Source organism: Staurois parvus, unplaced genomic scaffold (genome assembly GCF_062004578.1).
Source record: "Staurois parvus isolate SC_StPar_1 unplaced genomic scaffold, SC_StPar_1.0 ptg000022l, whole genome shotgun sequence".
Taxonomy (NCBI): domain Eukaryota; kingdom Metazoa; phylum Chordata; class Amphibia; order Anura; family Ranidae; genus Staurois; species Staurois parvus.
The window spans coordinates 9517243-9537739 of NW_028317818.1; the positions used below are offsets into that span (position 1 = coordinate 9517243).

The following is a 20497-nucleotide window of genomic DNA, read 5'->3' on the forward strand; positions in this document are numbered from 1 at the left end:
CCCTTGGATGAGAGATGGATCAGGGCATTTAGCAAATCTGATTGTCCTTGAATAGATTATGGTTGATTTTAAATTAAAAAAAAAAAAAAAAAAAAAAAAAAAAAAAAAAAAAAGGTGGTGAGAGGGGTAGAATTTTGAACCCTATTTCAAACCCCTTTGAAATGGACTGAACAGGTATGGGATTCAGTGAGGAAACAGATACTCCCCCTTACCCCCCACACAAACCTTTAAGGTATCAGGGAGCCCCTTTCCACTGTGGAAGTAGAAACTTAATATTTAGAGAATTTTTTTCTTGGTGCCTCACCAGGATGTCATCTACCTTCAAAGAGTATGTGTGTGAAGAGTCTTGCAGCTTCAGCTTTCCAGGCTTTGAGTCAGAATATTCTGCACATGTGAATGAGGATTAGAGCAATTCCGGAAATTTGTTTCATTACTGGGGCATTCAAGCAAGAGCAGAACAGGAGGTAAAGGCTGCTACTGCGCAGTTAAGGCATGATCTTGGAATACAGGATTGTGTTGGCTGTTCATTTCCCTAGTCCAGTTAGCTGCAGCTTGATGGACAACAATTCCAGTAATAGCTGGTTGCTGGGAATGGCCAGACTACTTATTAGAGAACTCTTTTTCAATTGGATAGAGTTGAGCAATGATTTTCAGAGGAGTGGAAATCTTTTCTGGATTGACCCAACCATCATAGATTGCCCATTCTATGTGCCCATGAACAGGGAATGTCTTTAGATTTAGCATATCTTAGTACTCAAAAGGAGCATGGCAAGATGGAGGAAGATAAAATGCAACAAAGCTGAGGCTTTTGTGCACAACATATCATTAGCAAACATACACTCACCGGCCACTTTGTTAGGTACACCTGTTCAATTGCTTGGTAACACAAATTGCACAGGTCTGCAAAAAATTTTTTTCAAGAGCGGTTTTGGTTTTTCCACGTAATCTTTGTGTTTTTTGGTGCGCTGAATCCAAAAATGACCTCCATTTTGTTATAGGACATCACGTTTCCTGACAATATAGGTAACTATGTTAAATAAGGCAATACCTCAAAATAAATGGCAACAGACTTATAAAATTTAAGTTTTATTACAATTTTTTCATGAAAATCCTTTTTTGAACTGAAATGAGGTCACCTACACACACTAAATTCGATTCTTCTTCCCTGTGAGGCTCCTCTAGGTGCATTTACGCTTGTCAGCAGCATCTGGAATGTCTCTCTCAAGCATCCAACAGTAGTCTGACATCATTGTAATGCTCCATTTTCCCTGGTATCTCGTTTCCATCTGTTTAATGTCTTGGTGGAATCGTTCACCTTGTTCCTCACTCACAGCTCCCAAATTTTCAGGAAAGTAGTCAAGGTGGGACTGGAGGAAATGCACTTTCAAACTCATCAGGCAACCTAAAGCTTGAAATGCTTTCAGCATTCATCCGACGATCTTTTTGTGGTGAGGATCTTTGTTATTGCCTAAAACGTTCTGTACGACTTCTTTAAATGCAATCCACCCTTCTTTTTGAGGATCTGTCATGGTATTGACAAACTCTTGATCAACTATAAGCCTTCTAATGTCTGGTCCGACGAACACACCTTCCTTCAATTTTGCCTCTGACAGGCCTGGAAATTGGTGACCAAGTATTTGAAGCATTCTCCATCTCTTGGAAGTGATGTTACGAATTGCTTCATCAATCCCAATTTTATGTGGAGAGGTGGTAGAAGAACTTTATGGGAAGGTACCAAAGTTTCTCGGAGGACATTTTTTTCACCGACTGTTAGCACCCTCGGCTGCCAACTCTTCTTGGTCCAGTGATTTTGTCCATCTCGACTGTCCCATAGACACAGAAAACAAGGGTATTTGGTATCCCACCCACTGGATTCTTCAGGAAAGATTAACCCCTTCTACCATTAGAAGCACAGACTCAGGACTGAGGCTTACACATACAGCATTCTGCTGAGTATCCCAGTAGTCAGACATGTCACTCAGAGCAGCACTTGTATTCACCCCCTTTGCAGGGGGGGAGGGGCAGAGATTGTTTACCTGCAAATAACAACAAAGGGCCAGAAGAGAACTAGGGAAATGAGGAAATAGAATTCTTTTTTCCTAAAACTTGCTTAGCTTATGTATATATTGCTGACCATCAGATTTACAGCGCTATATTTTTTTTACATAACTCGGACAACTCCCCTTTAAGGTTTTTTTGGCATTTTATATCTTAAATGCACTTAGGTGAATTAATAGTAATTTGGACTTTAAATTTGGTTAAAAACCCATACTATAAAAAACGAATACCAAAAATTTTCGAAAAATTTATAAATTTGAAGACAATTTTGCATTTTGTGGCAAATCATGACATCTAGGAGTTTTTTCAATATTTTATTTGTTTTCAGCACACCAAAATACATGGAAATTAGATGAAAATAATCAAACACGCAGACCTGTGTTAATCAGCCAATCACATGGCAGCAACTCCATGCATTTAGGCATCTAGACATGGTTAAGACGAATTGCTGAAGTTCAAACCGGGCATCAGAATGGGGAAGAAAGCGGATTTAAGTGACTTTGAATGTGGCATGATTGTTGGTGCCAGACGGCCTGGTCTGAGTATTTAAAAAACTGCTGATCTACTGAGATTTTCATGCACAACTATATCTAGGGTTTACAGAGATCACTCCAAAAAAAGAGAAAATATCCAGTGAGCAGCAGTTGTGTGGAGGAAAATGCCTTGTTGATGTCAGAGGAGAATGGGCAGACTGGTTCGAGATGATAAAAAGGCAAAAAGGACTTCAAATAACCACTTGTTACAACCAAGGTATGCAAAATACCATCTCTGAATGCACAACACATCGAACCTTGACGCAAGTGGGCTACAGCAGCAGAAAACTACACCAGGTGCTACTCCTGTCAGCTAAGAACAGGAAACGGAGGCTATAACTCGCACAGGCTCATCAAAAGTGGAGAATATAAGATTGGAAAAATGTTGCCTGGTCTGCGGAGTCTTGATTTCAGCTGCCACATTCAGTTGTTAGGGTTAAATTTGGGCATAAACAGTATGAAAGCATGGATCCATTCTGCCTTGCATCAACGGTTCAGGATGGTGCTTGTGGTGTAATGGTGTGAGGGATATTTTCTTTGGGCCCCCAAGTATTAATTGAGCTTTATTTAAATGCCACGGCCTACCTGAGTATTGTTGCTGACCATGTCCATCCCTTTGTGACTACAGTGTACCCATCTTCTGATGGTTACTTCCAGCAGGAAAGTACACCATATCACAAAGCTCAAATCATCTCAAACTGGTTTCTTCAACAATGAGTTAATTGTACTCCAATGGCCTCCACAGTCACCAGATCTGAATCCAATAGAGCACCTTTGGGATGTGGTGGAACGGGAGATTCGCATCATGATGTGCAGCCAACAAATCTACAGCAACTGTGTAATGCTATCATGTCAACATGAACCAAAATCTCTGAGGAATGTTTCCAACACCTTGTTGAATCTATGCCACAAAGAATTAAGGCAGTTCTGAAGGAAAACGGGTTTAACCCGGTACTAGTAAGGTGTACCTAATTAAGTGGCTGGTGAGTGTATTTCATGAAGCTGCAACTTCAGGTGTGTAGGAGTCTGGGAAGAGAAATCTTCTGCAGCCTCCTCCAACAGAGTCTCTGAGTCCTCTTTGTTCACTTCTATGTCAGCCTCTTCTAGGCCAGGCATGTCAGGATTCAACTCAGGTAGAAACAGAGGAGCTGGTGAAGGGGTGGGGGTGCTTTGGAGCTCTGAACAAAAATGGCAGCATTAAAGCAGTTAATTGACTAGGAAATTGTGACAGTTGCAAAAACGTTTGCCCTTATCAAGTAAGCAGATTGTTGCGTACCTGAAAAATAACGAGTCTGATACAGAGACCAGTGTTAAAATCAGGTCTTGAACTGGTACAAGAAAAGCCTTATCACTTTGAGGTTGAGTGGGCCTTCAGCAGAGCGCACATTTGCCTGAGGTTTTTCCATGGCTGCCTTTTGCCTGGTTTCCACCATAGTTCCAGGTGTGGGTGATCTCCTATGAAATTACTCATGGAATATAAGGTAAGCATGTTTGGAAGGGATACATAGCAACCCAGATGTAGACTGTGCTGTAGCAAATTCTTCATGGAAAAAGGGTGGGAGGAAGCACCCAAGTACTTTTTAAGGGCTCTAGGTGGAATTGGTAAAGTGTGCAACCAGAAGTGTTGTATAACACCTTGTCATCCACTTGAGGCTCTAAGTGGTTGAGTTTTAACAATAAGTTTAAAAAACTTACAAACATAACCTCAGTCTTTACCAATAATGGTCAGAGATACAGGGTGACCCTCTCTTACCTGCCCATGATACTTGGCCCTATATATGTTCTAGGCTTCGTCCAGCATGGAGGACTTACCTTTGAATTGGTCTCTAGGGTCTGGGTTCCATAGGGACAGACCATGGCCTTGAACCTGTATAGCACCCTATGGCTATCTACATACATTGTACAGAGTGCAGAGGTAAGTGTCTTTGCAGAATCCAGTGCCCGAACATTACATGTCATCCCCATGGCATGGGGTCCAGGTACAAGTCTCTAGTGTTATTAGAAGACAGTGAGGAGTACACTGAATAATTGAAGAATCCCAAGACAAAATAAACTAGCTAGGCCACAAGTGATTTTTCTTCATTAAGGGAGAGAAGGTACATCCCATTAGGACAATAGAAAAAAAAAAACCTGAGGACTAACGGAATGGGGTAGGGGAAACAGGGAAGGCACCCTCAAAAGCTTTAAATGAAAAAGTAAATGGCGCTGAGAGGGAACTATCCTAAATAAAACATAGGCAACAACAAAGCAACTATGAGAGTATGGCAGGATGTTTCAGTAATGAAATCATCACAAAGTCCATAATGTCCATGAATCCTTATAAAAGACACTGGTGAAGGCAGCTCCCCATAGAGCGAAGCAGTACTCTGTAGAAGATTAAAGGCGAGAAGTCAGGTGACGTGTTTCAAAGCAACTTCTTCAGACCTGATTGGATGTGGGAGACGTCACTCTTAGAGGTGGGCCGGACTTTGCTAGAAGATTGACGGCAATGTACTGGAGGTGGGATGAGCGGCATGAATCGGCGGACAAGATTGGAGCACCGCAGTACACAGACAGATTAATACAACAAGAACAATCACGGTTTCAAATTACAATTATAATAAATGTAGGACATAAGAGCATAAGGCAATACAATGCAACAAATATGTATGTGTATGTATGTGAGGCTAATAGCAGAAGATGTGTTTTAAGCCGTTTAGCAACAAACCACAGGAATACGAGATGTCATATGTGGTACTATGTTTGGCTGTGAGGGGAAACGGCATAAATAAGAAATTTGATAAACGTAGGGACCGGATAACTAGCTAGAATAAAAATTGTAAATAGAAATGCGAAAGAAAACTGTAAGCTCTATGAATTGGGCCTCTGTACAGATATGGATAACATGAGATAAAATTGAGAATAATCAACCAAAGGAGGTAAAAAAAAATCATAAAAACTGTGTGGACCTCAATTTCTTCATTTAACCCCCCAGGAACTAATGTATTTAAATGGTGTATATCCAGAAGGTTTCTTGTTTACATAACCGTTTGAAAGCGTTCAGCTGTGGTGTATGTGTCAGGTATGTATCGAGGATCCATACCTGAAGATCATGAATAGACTTGTGGTGAAATTCAGAAAAGTGTCATGGGACACTTTTGGATTGCCGTCCTGTACTAAGCGACGATGTTCTCAGAACCTTTTTCTGAGGGTTCTAATTATGTGGCCAACATAGAGCAAGCCGCAGGGACAGTAGAGGCAGTAAATTACATAAGTGGCAGAACAATTGTAAAATGCTGTAATGGGATAGGTTTTGCCATTGGTACAGAATGTTTTATTTTTACCAAGGGAAACATGAGCACAAGTGAGAAAGTTTTATTGCAACAGAACATCCGTGTGATTTGCATGAGGGTGAGCTGTCTGATGGTGGTATTGTTGGTAGCAGTGGGAACTTTGCTGGGTGCAATCTTCTTTTTAACACTAGGTGCTTTTCTGTAACCAAATTTGGGGAGGGATGAAATGGATGGTGCAAGATGTGGGTCATTGGACAGACTAGACTAATGTCTTTTGAAGATACTTTCCATTTTCTTCTGGATCGAATGGTATCGGGTAACAAACCTAATGGTAGGTTCCGGACTTCCTTTTTGAGGGGCTGGTGTATCTGTCAGGTAAAAAGAGTAGGCTTCCTCGATAAGCTGAGGTGGGTATCCTTTTTCAAGGAATTTGTCCTTTAGGGCCGTTCTTTGTATTTGGCAGTCGACCAACCTAGTACAATTTTTTCTGAGGCGATGGAATTGACTTTTTGGAACGTTGCGGATTTATCTAGGGTGGTTACAGCTAGAAAAACGTAGAAAAGAATTCCCTGCTGTGGGCTTCTGGTAGCTTTTGGCAATGATGGTGGAAATGGAATATGTGAGTTCAAGGTCCAGAAAGCACAATGTGGTGGGATCAGCTACATGGGTAAAGGTGAGACCAAAAATTTTAGAATTGCAAGTTTACGAACTCTTCTATCAGAGGGTGAGGACCGTCCCAGATGATAAAATTGTCCATATATCGACCGTAAAAAAAAAAAAAAAAACAGATGTTGGCTAAAGGGGTTGTTCTTCTAGATATATTGGTTTTCCCACAGACCCATCGTTAGATTATCAGAACTCGGAGAAAAATTGGCTCCCGTGGCTGTGCCTTGTGTCTACAGATAAAAATCACCATCAAAAACAAAATAGGGTTAAAAAAAAAAAAAGCAAAAGGCGGTTGTTGTAATTGTTCTGCAACCGCACAAGACAGGTTGATGTTGATTGTTCATTGATCTAGTCCAGCTAGCTGCAGTTTGATGCACAGAAAGCAGCAGGAGCTGGTTGCAGGGCTGAGCCTGGCAGGTTAAAAAGAGTTTTTAAGAGTGTCTCAAATTTTCTGAGTTGAAGCTTTAAAGAAACAACATCTTCAACAGGTACAGTGAGAGATTTGCTTAGAACAGAAATGGCAGGGTCAACCAAAGGTATAGCCCACTTCTTCCCACTGGATAGAGGTCAGCAAAGACTTTTGAGGGAGTGAAAATCTTTTCTGGAATGTCCCAATCATTATAGATTGCACATTATATTTGTTTCTGGACGGGGAATGTTTGGAAGACTTTGTAGATCTCTGTGTCAAAAGGCACGTCGCTAGAGTGAGGAGACTCAACTTGCACTATGCCAAGGCTTTTGCAGACATAGTCATCAAGATTTTCAATGTTGGCAAGCATTTTCCATGAAGCTCCTCATCAATATAGTGACATGGGGGATAGAATTCTTCTGTAGCTTCCTCCAACACTGCCTCAATATCCTCCTTATTGCCCTCTGACTCAGCATCCACTAGGACCACCATATGAGAGGCCACCCGCGATTGAGAAACAGGAGTAGGGAAAAAAAGTGGCAGGCCATTTCTGAGCCCTGGACAAACATGGCTACTTTAAGACCATAATTTGTCCCAGGAATTATGACATGGACGCAGAAAATTCTGCTTCTGTCAAAAAGGCAACTTTGATGCGTGCTAGAATAAGATGCTAACACAAGTGTTAAAACTGGGTCCTGCTCTAGTGCAAGTAAAGCATTGTCACTCTGAGGTTGAGTGTTGTACAGGCCTTTGGCACAGTGAATGTTTACCTGTTTAGAACCGGCTCCCTTTCGTCTGGTCTCTGCCATTGTTACAAGTAAGGGTATTCCCCTGTGGAGCATTTATGGAGTAGCGTGCAGGAGATACCGTAAGTGTGTTTGAATGGCACAGACGAAAACCCAAATGAAGGCCATCCAAAGGGGCGGGAGGAAATGACAGTACCTGCTGCGCAGAGAAATACAAAGCAGCATGTCCTTGCTGAAGGAGAGACCTGTGTTTACACACAGGTCTCTCCCCTGTCAGCTTTCCCCGATGATCACCGAGTGCCGGTGGGGAATCGCCAGCCCGGACCCAGCGATTGATATCTCTAGCTGCCAATAGCGGCGCAGGTAAGGCAGCGTGCGTGCCCTACCCAGGGATGCAAATCAGATATATGTGATTTTGCGCAGCACTGACGCCCTGTAGCAGTACTTCTGCTATAGGGCAGTGGACAAGCGGTTAATGGACTTTTTTTGCAAAAAACATTTGGAACAAAAAAAAAAAAAAGGTTGCGAACAGGATATTAAATCCAAAACCAAAAATATAATATACTGCAGCTTAGGAATCATTAGATGTGGTGACTGCATCAGTTTCTTTTCTTCTTTCCCCTCTATTTCCACCTGGCAATCTAGCCAGTAACACACCTCCTGTATTACAATACTCCATTCTGGATGAATTAGCACAGGGGGTATTTTTGGACAGCAGCAATTTCAGTTTGGGGAAGGGGTGTCTGATGTACTAGCAGATTTAAATACAAATAATAAACTGAAGCTAAACTCCAGCTATTATTTTATAAGCAGGTATAGCAAACCATTTTTTTCCTTTTGGGATAAAGGTTTTACATAGATAAAAGCTGTTGAGCATGTGAAAATAAAAGACAGAAAAAAAAAATGAATGCAGCCGTCACATTTAAGAATTGGTAAGCTGCAATTTAATGTTTGCTTTTGGGTTTAATAACACTTTAAGTGCCTAGGACATTTAACAATCTAACATCTAGCAAACCTCACTTTTTAAACTTTTAACAGTGAAAGCTGTAGAATACAATAAACCGGTCATGTCGCAAAGGTACTAAGGGGAAAAAAATGTTACCAGGAGGTACAAGCATGTTCCTTCTTTCAACCAAGTACCCCAGAGACCCCACAGAGCTCAACATGCAAATATGAAAATCTAAGCTCTGGCACACTCTTCTCTACTCACTTAATGCAATGCGGCAGTCTTATTAGCTATAGAACAGCAAGCACTGCTGGAAAGATTACCAGAGATCCTGCTGAAATTTGCACACTGAGAACCCCGACAGCTACAGCACAAAAAAGTGATCAGGAAACTAAGAGTACAAAATTAAGTTTCTCTTGGTGCCAATTTTTGCCTTTTTTTGTTGGCCTTGGTACTTATCATATTTAAGAGATTCACTGTATGCAAAGCACATACTACAGCTAGACAAAACTGCTCAGGTTATTACTAATAAAAGGGTGTAAAAATTGCTTTTTTTATACAAGATGCACTGGCTACAGATACTCACTTTTGAAATACTATAATATCACCATCCATAAGCTCATCAAGTGCTTTATCAAGGGATACATCATAATCTTGAATGCGTTCAGTTAAATTCGGTTTTACTTCCTGTAAACAAACCAGATATTTCTATAATTAATACACTAGGTAAAATATTTGACTATTGTAACAGTTTCCCTCATAATTCAAGTTGCTTTAACCGCTTCCATACAGGACACTTTTACCCCCTTCCTGCCCAGGCCATATTTCAGGTTTCAGCGCTCTCACACTTTGAATGACAATTGCGCGGTCATACAACACTGTACCCAAACTAACATTTTATCATTTTCTTCACACAACTAGAGCTTTCTTTTGGTGGTATTTAATCAACACTGGGGTTTTTATTTTTTGCTAATTTAACAAAAAAAACCCTGAAATTTTTGAGAAAAAAAAAACAAAAAAAACAAAACACGTTTTTCTTGGTTTCTGTTATAAAAGTTTTCAAATAAATAATTGTTCTTCATAAATTTAGGCCAAGATGTATTCTGCTACATGTCTTTGGTGAAAATAACCCAAATTAGGATGTATTATTTAGTTCGTAGGAAAGTTATAGAATTCACAAACTATGGGATATAATCTGAAAATTGATCAATCCTGAAGTACTGACAGTTCTAATTTCTTGAGGTCCAAGAATGTCAGAACAGTACAGATATCCACCAAATGAGCACTTTTTGCAAAGTAGACAGTCCGACGTACTTCATAAGAGGCATGGCGAGTTTTTTGAAGTTGTAATTTTTTTGTCATTTTTCAGAAAATGAAAAAATAAAAAAAAAGTCACTATTTTTTTTTTTTTTAACATACTGTCACCAGTGCAGTACAGCATCATCATATAACTGGCATGGCGGTGATCAGGGACACTGCCTGGTGACAGTACGAGAGAAAAAAATTGATTAAAAAAAAAATGTTTTATTTTTTTCTTACTTTTTTTCTGTTTTAAGATTTTATTTTCATATTTCACTATGACCAAAGTAGTATAATGTTACCGTAGTAACATTGTACTACTTTGAGGAAGTGATCAGTATTTATTTTTTTTTTAACACAAATATGCTTATAGCAAAGAATTACTTTGCTATAAGCAAGCATTTACCTGAATGAAGTCGATTCATTCAGGTTTTTTTTTTTTTTTGTGCTTAGCTGTGATTTGGCCACGGCTAATCACATGACACAGTTGGGCTGTGATTGGCCCAGCTTGTGCATGTGATCGGACCAGCTTGTGCATGTGATCGGACCAGCTTGTGCATGTGATCGGACCAGCTTGTGCATGTGATCGCTGTGACCATTCACAGCTAGACACACTTGTATACAATGGATGGCATGAAAGGAAGCCATCCATTGTATACAAATGTCACATGACCTGCTGTGATTGGTCACAGCAGGTCACATGGTACTGGCAACAGATCCGGTATACAGATCTGTCATCGGCCGTGTCCAAGGTACACAGCCGGTGACAGATCGCGCTGCAGGCAGCCGCACTGCGCATGCCTGAAAGGACGCCATATGGCGTTCACCCGGAGGGACGAGCTGTTCGCCTGGCTATAGGCCGGGCGACAACTGGTTAACCATCAAAATGGAATATAGAATATGCTTTTAAACTATGTAGTTCCTATTTATCTGAAAAGGAACCATGGGTACATATTAAAGTCCTGTCCATTCAATTTGTTGCGCTGTATGGTTTCCAATCATGTGATCACCATGAGAAAGCCACTGAAGCTGGTTCGCAAGTTAGCTTTCAATGTATAACTAGTTTCTGACTATTGGACTATTATGAACTGTCTGAGGAGAGTAGAAAGCAGAACTATTAAGGTGAAAAAACAAAGTGAAATAACATTATGGCCCATTTCACACAGGCAGTCAGCTGCATCCAGGCTTGGATATCTGTTCCGGAACCGCAGTTAATTGCTCTGTTTAGCAGCGGCCACTGTCAACCCGCCATTAGTTTAAATGGGCTGGGCAGCCAATGCTGAACACATAAACCCGGCCATTCCTGCAGAAAGAGTCCATAAATTTTTGCCATGGGAATCTAGAGGATGCAACAAACCGGCCATTTGAAAGAAGTCTTAAATGTGAAAACAAATGAGGTATTGAACTATCTCACGAAAAAAAAAAAAAATAGTCTACACCTGCTCTAAGGCTGGACATAGATGGAGCAAATTTATTTCCTGCAACCACATTATGCAGTGAAGAAATTAGCTTGATTCCCACATCAACCAGAGTGTTGACAGGGGAATCCCTCCCATGGAGCGATTGTGTTCTCCCGGCGGCGGAAGCCGCTAGCAATATTCGCGTTTAAAATCCGGCAGGCTGATTGTACCCAAGTTGATTGATCGATCAACTTGGGTACATTTAGCTTGCCCATACATGGTTCAAACAGTCTATGGCCTGCTTAATTATGCTTGTGAACGGACCGAATGAGAAAAATGTTGTGAGAGAACAAAAAAAAAAAAAAAAAAAAATTTACAAACTGTTCATATATCTTAAAAGATCATTCTAAAGTGACCCAATTATTTTTTAAATTCCTATGAAACCAAGTACATCATACTTCTCTGAGTCTTTTAGCTCAGAAAGGTTAGTAAAAACAGACAATAGCTGTGTGTTGAATACTACTGGAAAGGTTTATACTTGTATTAGGTACTACTGTCACAAAATAAAATGTTGACAGTTTAGCCTAAATTAAAAGGAGTCTTGGGGCTCTTGCACATGGCCCTGAAAAAAAATATGCCTGTATTCAGGGCATATGAAAGCCACAGCTGCTGCATACATTTTGCCAGCTGGCATGCATCACAAAAAACACACAGCTTTAAGCACATAACCACTGGCACGTACTTTTCTAATGATGTGTGTGCATGCAAATGCGAAAGTTGAACTTCCTGTATGGCTGTGGGAAACAGCCCTTAACATAGAAGGGCAAAAGTAAAAAAAAAAGAAAAAAAAAGTGTAAAATGATATCACCTCATAGAGGATAAGGTTAGTTCCTTGCGGAAATCCAGCTCGCTCACACATAACTGGTAGCAGGTCACCTAATATAAAAGAGAAAAGATTTAATATAAATTTCCTGCAATACAAGAACTTAACAAAAATATGCTTTGTACTTACGTATTTTACATGAGATTGGTGTGTAGATATGTCCACAGTAATTTAAACTTCGACTTTTTGGATCATACATTTTTAAGAACAGCATAACGTCATCTGTCATAACATGAAAAGCGAATTAGGTCACAACCAAAATACCTTCCAAAATTACAAGATTGCAAACATATTCATTAACCACTGAACAAAAGGTTTGAAGAGTAACAAGCTTTTTAAATTGCTGCATAAAAAACGTATTCCATGTAAAAAAGATACATTTACTTTATTAGAAACTGAGACTGTGGATAGAAGACTATCAACCTTTGTTGTACACCTAAGAAACCATGCTCATCTTAATTGTATAGTTTGATAGTTTAGAGAATTAGCAAGCCAATAACTAGACACAAGATGAAAAGATGACGACTTCACTAGCAACTTACACATTCAGGGTCGGAAACTGAAAAAAGGCCAGTGATTCTGCACAGAGCAGCCCTGATTCTCCTCTTCTCTGGTCTCCCACCGACACTCCTGGCCCCTGCCTCCTATCTCGTGCACCCAACAGCATGGAGCTTGCTATGGGGGCACCCAAGCAGGCTCACTCCTGAGCTGCGTGTCCATTTATACAGAGCCACGGCTCGGCCCTGCCCCCTCTCTCTGTTCATTGGCTCACTAGCTGTGAAAAAAAAGCTAAAAAAAAAAAACCTTGAGCCTTTACAACTACTTTAAGTAAATCAGTAATGGCTTTCTGCATATTTCTGTCAGCACATTCCCTTTTCAGATCTAGTGCTGTGATGCTCACTTGTTCTCCTGTCCCCTTACTTGTAACAAGCTTACACAGCTTAATTACTCAAGCTGGAAATAATATAAACCAGAATAAGTTGACAGGAATTATTTATCTCAGTCAATCATCCCTTATCAGATGGTTCCTTCAAAATTTTCAAGGAAATATAGCCTAAAAGGCAGGAAGCTACTGCTATGTGTTTTCTTTAGCTAACCCATAACGCTCTAGGAAACACTTTTTAATCCCGTTCCCACCACTGAGTCCTTCTAAATGCACAGCCACTTAAGTGAGCTGTGTGACAGTGCTGATATAACAATCTTGGGATGTCACACCACTTTCCCCCCCACAGAGCTTTGATGAAATGTCACAAGTGACATTTCAATACAGTACCCTTCACTGTAGCGATAATTCACTATTCACTACTGTGATGGTTTGTATTGCAACCTGCTGTTCTGAAAAAAATACTGCATCCAGTGCTCTTTCACAGCACGCCACAGTAATGCTGTGGTGTGCTCTGCACTCAAGACATTTTGCTGTATCTACAGCCCTGGCCAAAAATTTTGAGAATGACACAAATTAATTTTCACAAAGTCTGCTGCTTCAGTATTTTTAGATCTTTTTGTCAGATGTTACTATAGTATACTGAAGTATAATTACAAGGAGTTCATAAGTGTCAAAGGCTTTTATTGACAATTACATTAAGTTTATGCAAAGTTGATATTTGCAGTGTTGACCTTTCTTTTTTCAAGACCTCTGCATCTCGCCCTGGCATGCTGTCAATCACCTTCTAGGCCACATCCTAAATGACAGCAGCCCATTCGTGTATAATAAATGCTTGTGTCAAAATTTGTCAGGTTTCTTTTGTTCACCTGCCTCTTTAGGATTGATTGATTGACAAGTTCTCAATGGGATTAAGGTCTGGGGAGTTTCCTGGCCATGCACCCAAAATGTTCGATGTTTTGTTTCCCAAGCCACTTAGTTATCACTTTTGCCTTATGGCAAGGTGCTCCATCATGCTGGGAAAGGCATTGTTCCTGGATGGTAGGGAGCACTTGCTCTTGGAAGACGTTTTTGTACCATCCTTTATTCATGGCCGTGTTCTTATGCACATTGTGAGTGAGCCCACTCATTTGGCTGAGAAGCAGCTCCACACATGAATAGTCTTTGGGATGCTTCAGTGTTGGCATGACACAGGACTAATGGTAGCACTCGATTTTTCTGGTAACTCCAAGCAATTGCAAAGGGGATTCATCAGAGAAAATGACTTTACCCCAGTCCTTAGCAGTCCAATCCCTGTACCTTTTGCAGAATATCAGTCTGTCCCCAATGTTTTTCCTGGAGAGAAGTGGCTTATTTGCTGCCATTCTTGACACCAGGCCATTCTCCAAAAGTCTTTGCCCCTCTGTGCGTGCAGATGCACTCACACCTGCCTGCTGCCATTCCTGAGCAAGCTCTGCGCTGCTGGTGCCCCGATCCTGCAGCTGAATCAACTTTAGGTGATGGTCCAGGAGCTTGCTGGAATTTCTTGGGTGCCCTGAAGCCTTCTTCACAACAACTGAACCTCTCTCCTTGATCCAATAAATGGTTAATTTAGGAGCCATCTTAGTAGCAGCAGTATCCTTGCCTGTGAATCCTTTTTGTGAAAAGCAATGATGACTGCACACAGTTCCTTGCAAGTTAATTAATATTTGCATCATTCTCAAAACTTTTGGCCAGGGCTGTATATGTTGGGGCAGCGTTGAAAATGACTACCGGTGCAACCTTGCTGCATCTGTTGTGAACAGGCTCTTAAAACATTTTAATCCATTGGCAACAGTGCCTCCTGGCCCTTTAATGGGTTTGTGATGCTGGGAGGGGTTTAGAGTCATGTGACTGCCATGATTAGCCAAAGTGGTCACATTGCAAGTAATAGGGACCTTTCTGTGCGGCATTGGTAAATGTACCGGGAGCGCACAGGGTATGCCCACTTGACATGTTTGTTTACTTTTGGTAGGACACTCGGCATCAAGGCCCAGCAGCCAAGAGGCCCAATATCTGTGTACCGTCGATGCCAGCAGGTTAATCTAGAGCTCGTCGAATCCAGGTACCAGCCTCCCCCACCAAAGTATCTCAATGACAATTAAATGACAATGCTTCAGAGACCTTTCAATGAGTTTATCTAAAATCCTACTGCATAAGCATGTAGAATAAATTCTGGTTCATCCAACTGACATTCACATTGATATAATTTACAACTGAACATCAGGATAAGCAAATATTGTATAAATACAAGAGAGGCATGTGAATTCCAACTTGAATCTTTGTGCTCTCTGTCTACTTCTTTAACATCTGTGCAGTGGTCCAGTCTAAAACTTTGATCTTTATTACAGGAAACTCCTGCAGGATGACTGGTCTTGTATCCACCCCCCATGTAGTAGTCTGAAGGCACCCTGTAGTGGGTGGATCTATTGGGTCCCTCACACAGCTCTACTCTCTGCAAGCTATGTGCAGTCAGGCATTTATGTCAACACTGCTTTTACAAGGTGATAACTGGATTTGGTGCCCGTAAATAGAATCTACATTCTTAGACTACTGAGGAATATATTTACATAAAAATGTTTGTACCTGGAGTTCAGCTTTAACATTTACATGCAACAGAAACCAAACAATGCAGAGTAAGAAATCACATCAATTAAAAAAAAAAAAATTATAAGTGTAAATTAAAAGATTTTAGAGAGGATAGCCTACACTTACGATCTTTGTCAAACTTGGGAAGTGTTGCACCGCTAGCAGCCATTTCTGGATCTACAGTTTCCAAAAATATTGTCCAAGGATTCTCATTGTCACTGAGCTCAATCATCTATAAACAAGACATGGTAAAAATGATTTTAAATATTGACAACAAAATGTAAAACCAATGTCTACTGAAAACCAATCATGTGGAATCCAGACATCTGCGGTTTGGGTCCTTGCTGGAGTGATTTCTCTTCTTTCAACCTTGAATTCCAATAGGAACATAGATTGCCAATAAAACTTTAAAAACTCAAACTTTTCTTTAATGCAGAACTAAACCTTTCAACCATCTGATGTTTCTCATTGGCACGGCAGAGCCTTTGCACAGATGTGACACCGCTGTTCTAGGATCCAGAAAGCAGCTCTGCATGTGAGTTTTATGCGCTATTTTGCCATTTCGCTTTTTGGGATGATTGTTTGGTTTCAAATTTACTACGTAATGGGCTTGTTTATTTTGCTGTGTCTATGTGAGAGACTTCAAAACCATCCTAAGTGTGAAAATATTTTCTTGGCAGCCAAAAGGGAAAAGACCAGTCTGGAGCGGTTTCTATTCACAGAGGAAACGCATATGCATTTTTACCTAGTTAGTGGTGCATTTTACACAGGACATGTGAATCAAATCGCATCAAAATGCAAGGGTGCGTTTTGACACGTTTTCCATGTATTTAAATTGATGCAGAGTCTGAAGGGATGGGGGGTCAGCCTGTCAGTGCTCAGACCATACGCCACACACTGCATCAAACTGGTGTGCATGGCTGTCTTCCCAGAAGGAAGCCTCTTCTAAAGATGATGCATAAGAAAGCCCGAAAACAGTTTGCTGAAGACAAGCAGACTAAGGACATGGATTACTGGAACCATGTCCTGTGGTCTGATGAGACCAAGATAAACTTATTTGGTTCAGATGGTGTCAAGCGTGTGTGGTGGCAACCAGGTGAGTACAAAGACAAGTGTGTCTTGCCTACAGTCAAGCATGGTGGTGGAAGTATCATGGTCTGAGGCTGCATGAGTGCTGCCGGCACTGGGTAGCTACAGTTCATTAAGGGAACTATGAATGTCAACATGTACTGTGACATACTGAAACAGAACTTGATCCCCCCCCTCCCTTCGGAGACTGGGCCGCAGGGCAGTATTCCAACATAATGACCCCAAAACACCTCCAAGATGACCACTGCCTTGCTAAAGACGCTAAGGGTAAAGGTGGTGGACTGGCCGAGCATGTCTCCAGACCTAAACCCTATTGAGCATCTGTGGGGCATCCTCAAATAGAAGGTGGAGGAGCTCAAGGTCTCTAACATCCACCAGCTCTGTCTTGTCATCATGGAGGAGAGGAAGAGGACTCCAGTGGCAACCTGTGAAGCTCTGGTGAACTCCATGCCCAAGAGGGTTAAGGCAGTGCTGGAAAATAATGGTGGCCACACAAAATATTGTTACTTTGGGCCCAATTTGGACATATTCACTTAGGGGTGTACTCACTTTTGTTGCCAGCGGTTTAGACATTAATGGCTGTGTGTAAATTATTTTGAGGGGACAGCAAATTTACACTGTTATACAAGCTGTACACTCACTACTTTACATTGTAGCAAAGTATATTTTCTTTAGTGTTGTCACATGAAAAGTTATAATAAAATATTTACAAATATGTGAGGGGTGTACTCACTTCTGTGAGATACTGTGCATACATATTAAACACACAGCCATGGACTAATTTATTGGCATCTTTTACACCTCATTGTAATCATGCTTTGTTTCACCAGCAAAAGTGATGACACATAAGGTAATTGCCACAGGTATACCTGCATACCTTAGTAGTGACAGGGTATGGCAAAGGAAGTGTGAAAAGAGATTTTTTGGAACCTCTGTAAAATACTTTAAACAGGATTATATGGATATTTCAAACTGATTTCAGTAATTCACATCATATATCTCACAATCTTGTAATCAGCCTGTTTAAATTGAGAAAAGTAATCACACACTACACAAAACATGGAACAGAGAATGCAAAAGAGAAAGCTGTCTGAGAAAATCAAAGAAAATGATAGACCAGCATGCTCAAGACTATTATAAAACATCACTAAGCAGCATGATGTTCCTAGGACTACAATTGCAAATATTAAAGTGGCATTAAGTGCCGGTTCACAATGATGCAGTGCAAGATTTGCAGCGATTCCTGTGCTTTTCTCACACTGCATCACAATCATACCCCACTCACACAAACTGCTGTGGGTGTCTATGTTAATGACACCCCAAAAACTGTTTGCAAAATGCAGTGTGATTGGCTGAATTGGATTGCATGGGTGTGGATGCCCATGAGATCCAATTCAAGTGCAGAAGAAAAAAAAAAAAAGAGAAGATGCCTGCACCTTTTGTGTGGGTGCAGTACAATTTGCGTAGCAAATTGAACGAAACAAAATGGATGGCTCAAATCACACTGTAAAATATCGCATGTGATTTGAAAAGGAATGTGCTGTGATTCCTGCCCGAATCACATAGGCTTTCCAGCACCACAATAGTGTGAACCGGGCTAAAGGTTTTTTTGTTTTTTTTTCTATTAACATGTTATACTTACCTGCTCTGTGTAATGGTTTTGCACAGAGCACCCCCCAACCCACCTCTTTTCAGGTCCCTTAAAAGCCAGCCAGGCCCCTCCCTCCTGCCTAGTGCCCCCATAGCAAGCAGGCACTGGAGTTTGCAAAAACATACAGACAACCCATTATGATTCTGGGGGAACGTCCTTTGGACAAATTTAGCTTTTTGGCAATTCACATCTATTATGTTAACAGATGGAGATGGAGATGAAGCTTTTAAAGAAAAGAACACTGGGTGGAATTCATCAAAGCTGAAGTAAATAGACTTTGAAGCAGATGTGCATGGCAACCAGTTTCGATCTTCAGTTTGATAGAAGATAAATTGGTTGCCATGCCCAGCTACTCCAGATTCTGTTTACTTCAGCTTTGATAAACTTCCCTTACTGTACCTACTGTGAAAGATGAGGAGACAGGGTTATGTTTTGGGCTGCATCTGGCAAAGGGTGTCCTGAGTACCTGCTGGGCACAATGGAATCTCAAGACTAAAAGAATTTGAAGCAAAACTTGCTGCCTAGTGTCAGAAAGCTTTGTCTCAGTGGCAGGTAATGAGTCCTCCAACAGTATGAAGACCCAAAATCACACAAAAAGGCACCCATGAATAGCTGAGAACAAAAACACTGGACTACTCCAAAGTGACCTAAGACCCCTGAACTGAATCCTTTGAAACATATGGAAGGAGCTAAAACATGCAGTCAGGCACCCTTCAAATCTAGAACAGCTGGAGCAGTTGCTCAAGAAGAGTGGGCCATGATACTTGTTGGCAACTGCAGAAGACTTATAGCTACATAAATCACGTTTGCAGTGCTGGTCTCAAAGGATGTGCAGCAAAATATTAGGTCATGGGTCACCTGATATTGACAGGTACCAGCTGCCACCGCCTAGGCGATGAGAAGTGGAAGTTCTTCTTCACACATCCCCCCCCAACCACCACGGTGCAGTCTTCTGGGAAGTGTGACAGGTCCCAGAAGACTGTGGGACCATTCACAATGTGCAGCAAGGCTCATGCATGCGCAGTGGGCACATCGCCGGATCCTGGTACAGGTATGTGTCTGATTATTAAAAGTTAGCCGCTACAGATTTTGTAGCTGCTGACTTCTAAACCTCTGAAAACAGACTACAGCTCCACTTTAAGCTGACTAATTACATGGTTGAATACGTGTGTAATACAGATTTCAAAAACAAATTGTCTGACATATCACTATGATCAGAATATTTATGATCTTTTCTAGGGGTGTCTACACGTCTGCTGTAAAGACCACTTTAGAAGACCTTTGTTGAATAAGCAACCGTTTCTCTCTTTTCACACTTTTTTTTTTTAACTTTACTCTATACCATGGGTCTCCCTACTTCCCACACAAAGGGCCCGTTTACTTTCCTTCAGGCCAGTGGAAGTAGAAAAAGTCCTGGCGTCCAGTGGGAGGAATTCTGCCCCATCGCTGGCGTCAGTGGGAGGAATTCTGCCCCATCGCTGGCGTCAGTGGGAGGAATTCTGCCCCATTGCTGGCGTCAGTGGGAGGAATTCTGCCCCATTGCTGGCGTCAGTGGGAGGAATTCTGCCCCATTGCTGGCGTCAGTGGGAGGAATTCTGCCCCATTGCTGGCGTCAGTGGGAGGAATTCTGCCCCATCATTGTTGTCAGTGGGAGGAATTTTGCTCCATTGTTGAAATCACTGGATGGAATAGTGCCCCAAGGGCCGGGAAAAAGGCAAGCAAAGGGGCACATTTTGGAGGCCACTCCTCTATACCATACCAAAGGAATGCAGGTATGTGTAAAACTTTTTTTTTTTTTTTTTAAGAAGGAAGGTTACTCTGACATTTATTAACATTTACTATGCAACAAATGTAATGGCAGTGGGGAGTGAACATTTAAAAGCTTGGTTAGGACATAGCCTTACCTGTTACTTTAATTTAATCCTTTTTCAGGAGTAAAAAAATAATTTTTCAAACGAGCTGTACCAACAAATTTATCCATAACAGTAACAAACTGACATTTAGGAACGCTACCATAATTATACCCATAAATATAATTCAAGACCAGTCCCTATA

General features: G+C 41.1%; 1 protein-coding gene across 4 annotated transcripts in view; it reads right to left on the reverse strand.

Moving 5' to 3' along the window:
* The window catches only part of USP7 (ubiquitin specific peptidase 7), a 264238-nt gene that overhangs the window by 69779 nt on the left and 173962 nt on the right, over nt 1–20497 (reverse strand). For 2 of the 4 annotated variants that reach the window (XM_089692216.1, XM_089692209.1), the window contains 4 exons: nt 15829–15934; nt 12342–12434; nt 12198–12265; nt 9217–9317 (listed from right to left, as the gene is read on the reverse strand). In XM_089692216.1, the coding sequence (XP_089548342.1) occupies nt 9217–9317; nt 12198–12265; nt 12342–12434; nt 15829–15934 (368 nt within the window). Of the gene's footprint in view, nt 1–9216; nt 9318–12197; nt 12266–12341; nt 12435–15822; nt 15935–20497 lie in introns of all 4 variants that reach the window. The other 2 variants (XM_089692212.1, XM_089692205.1) reach the window with 1 other exon arrangement.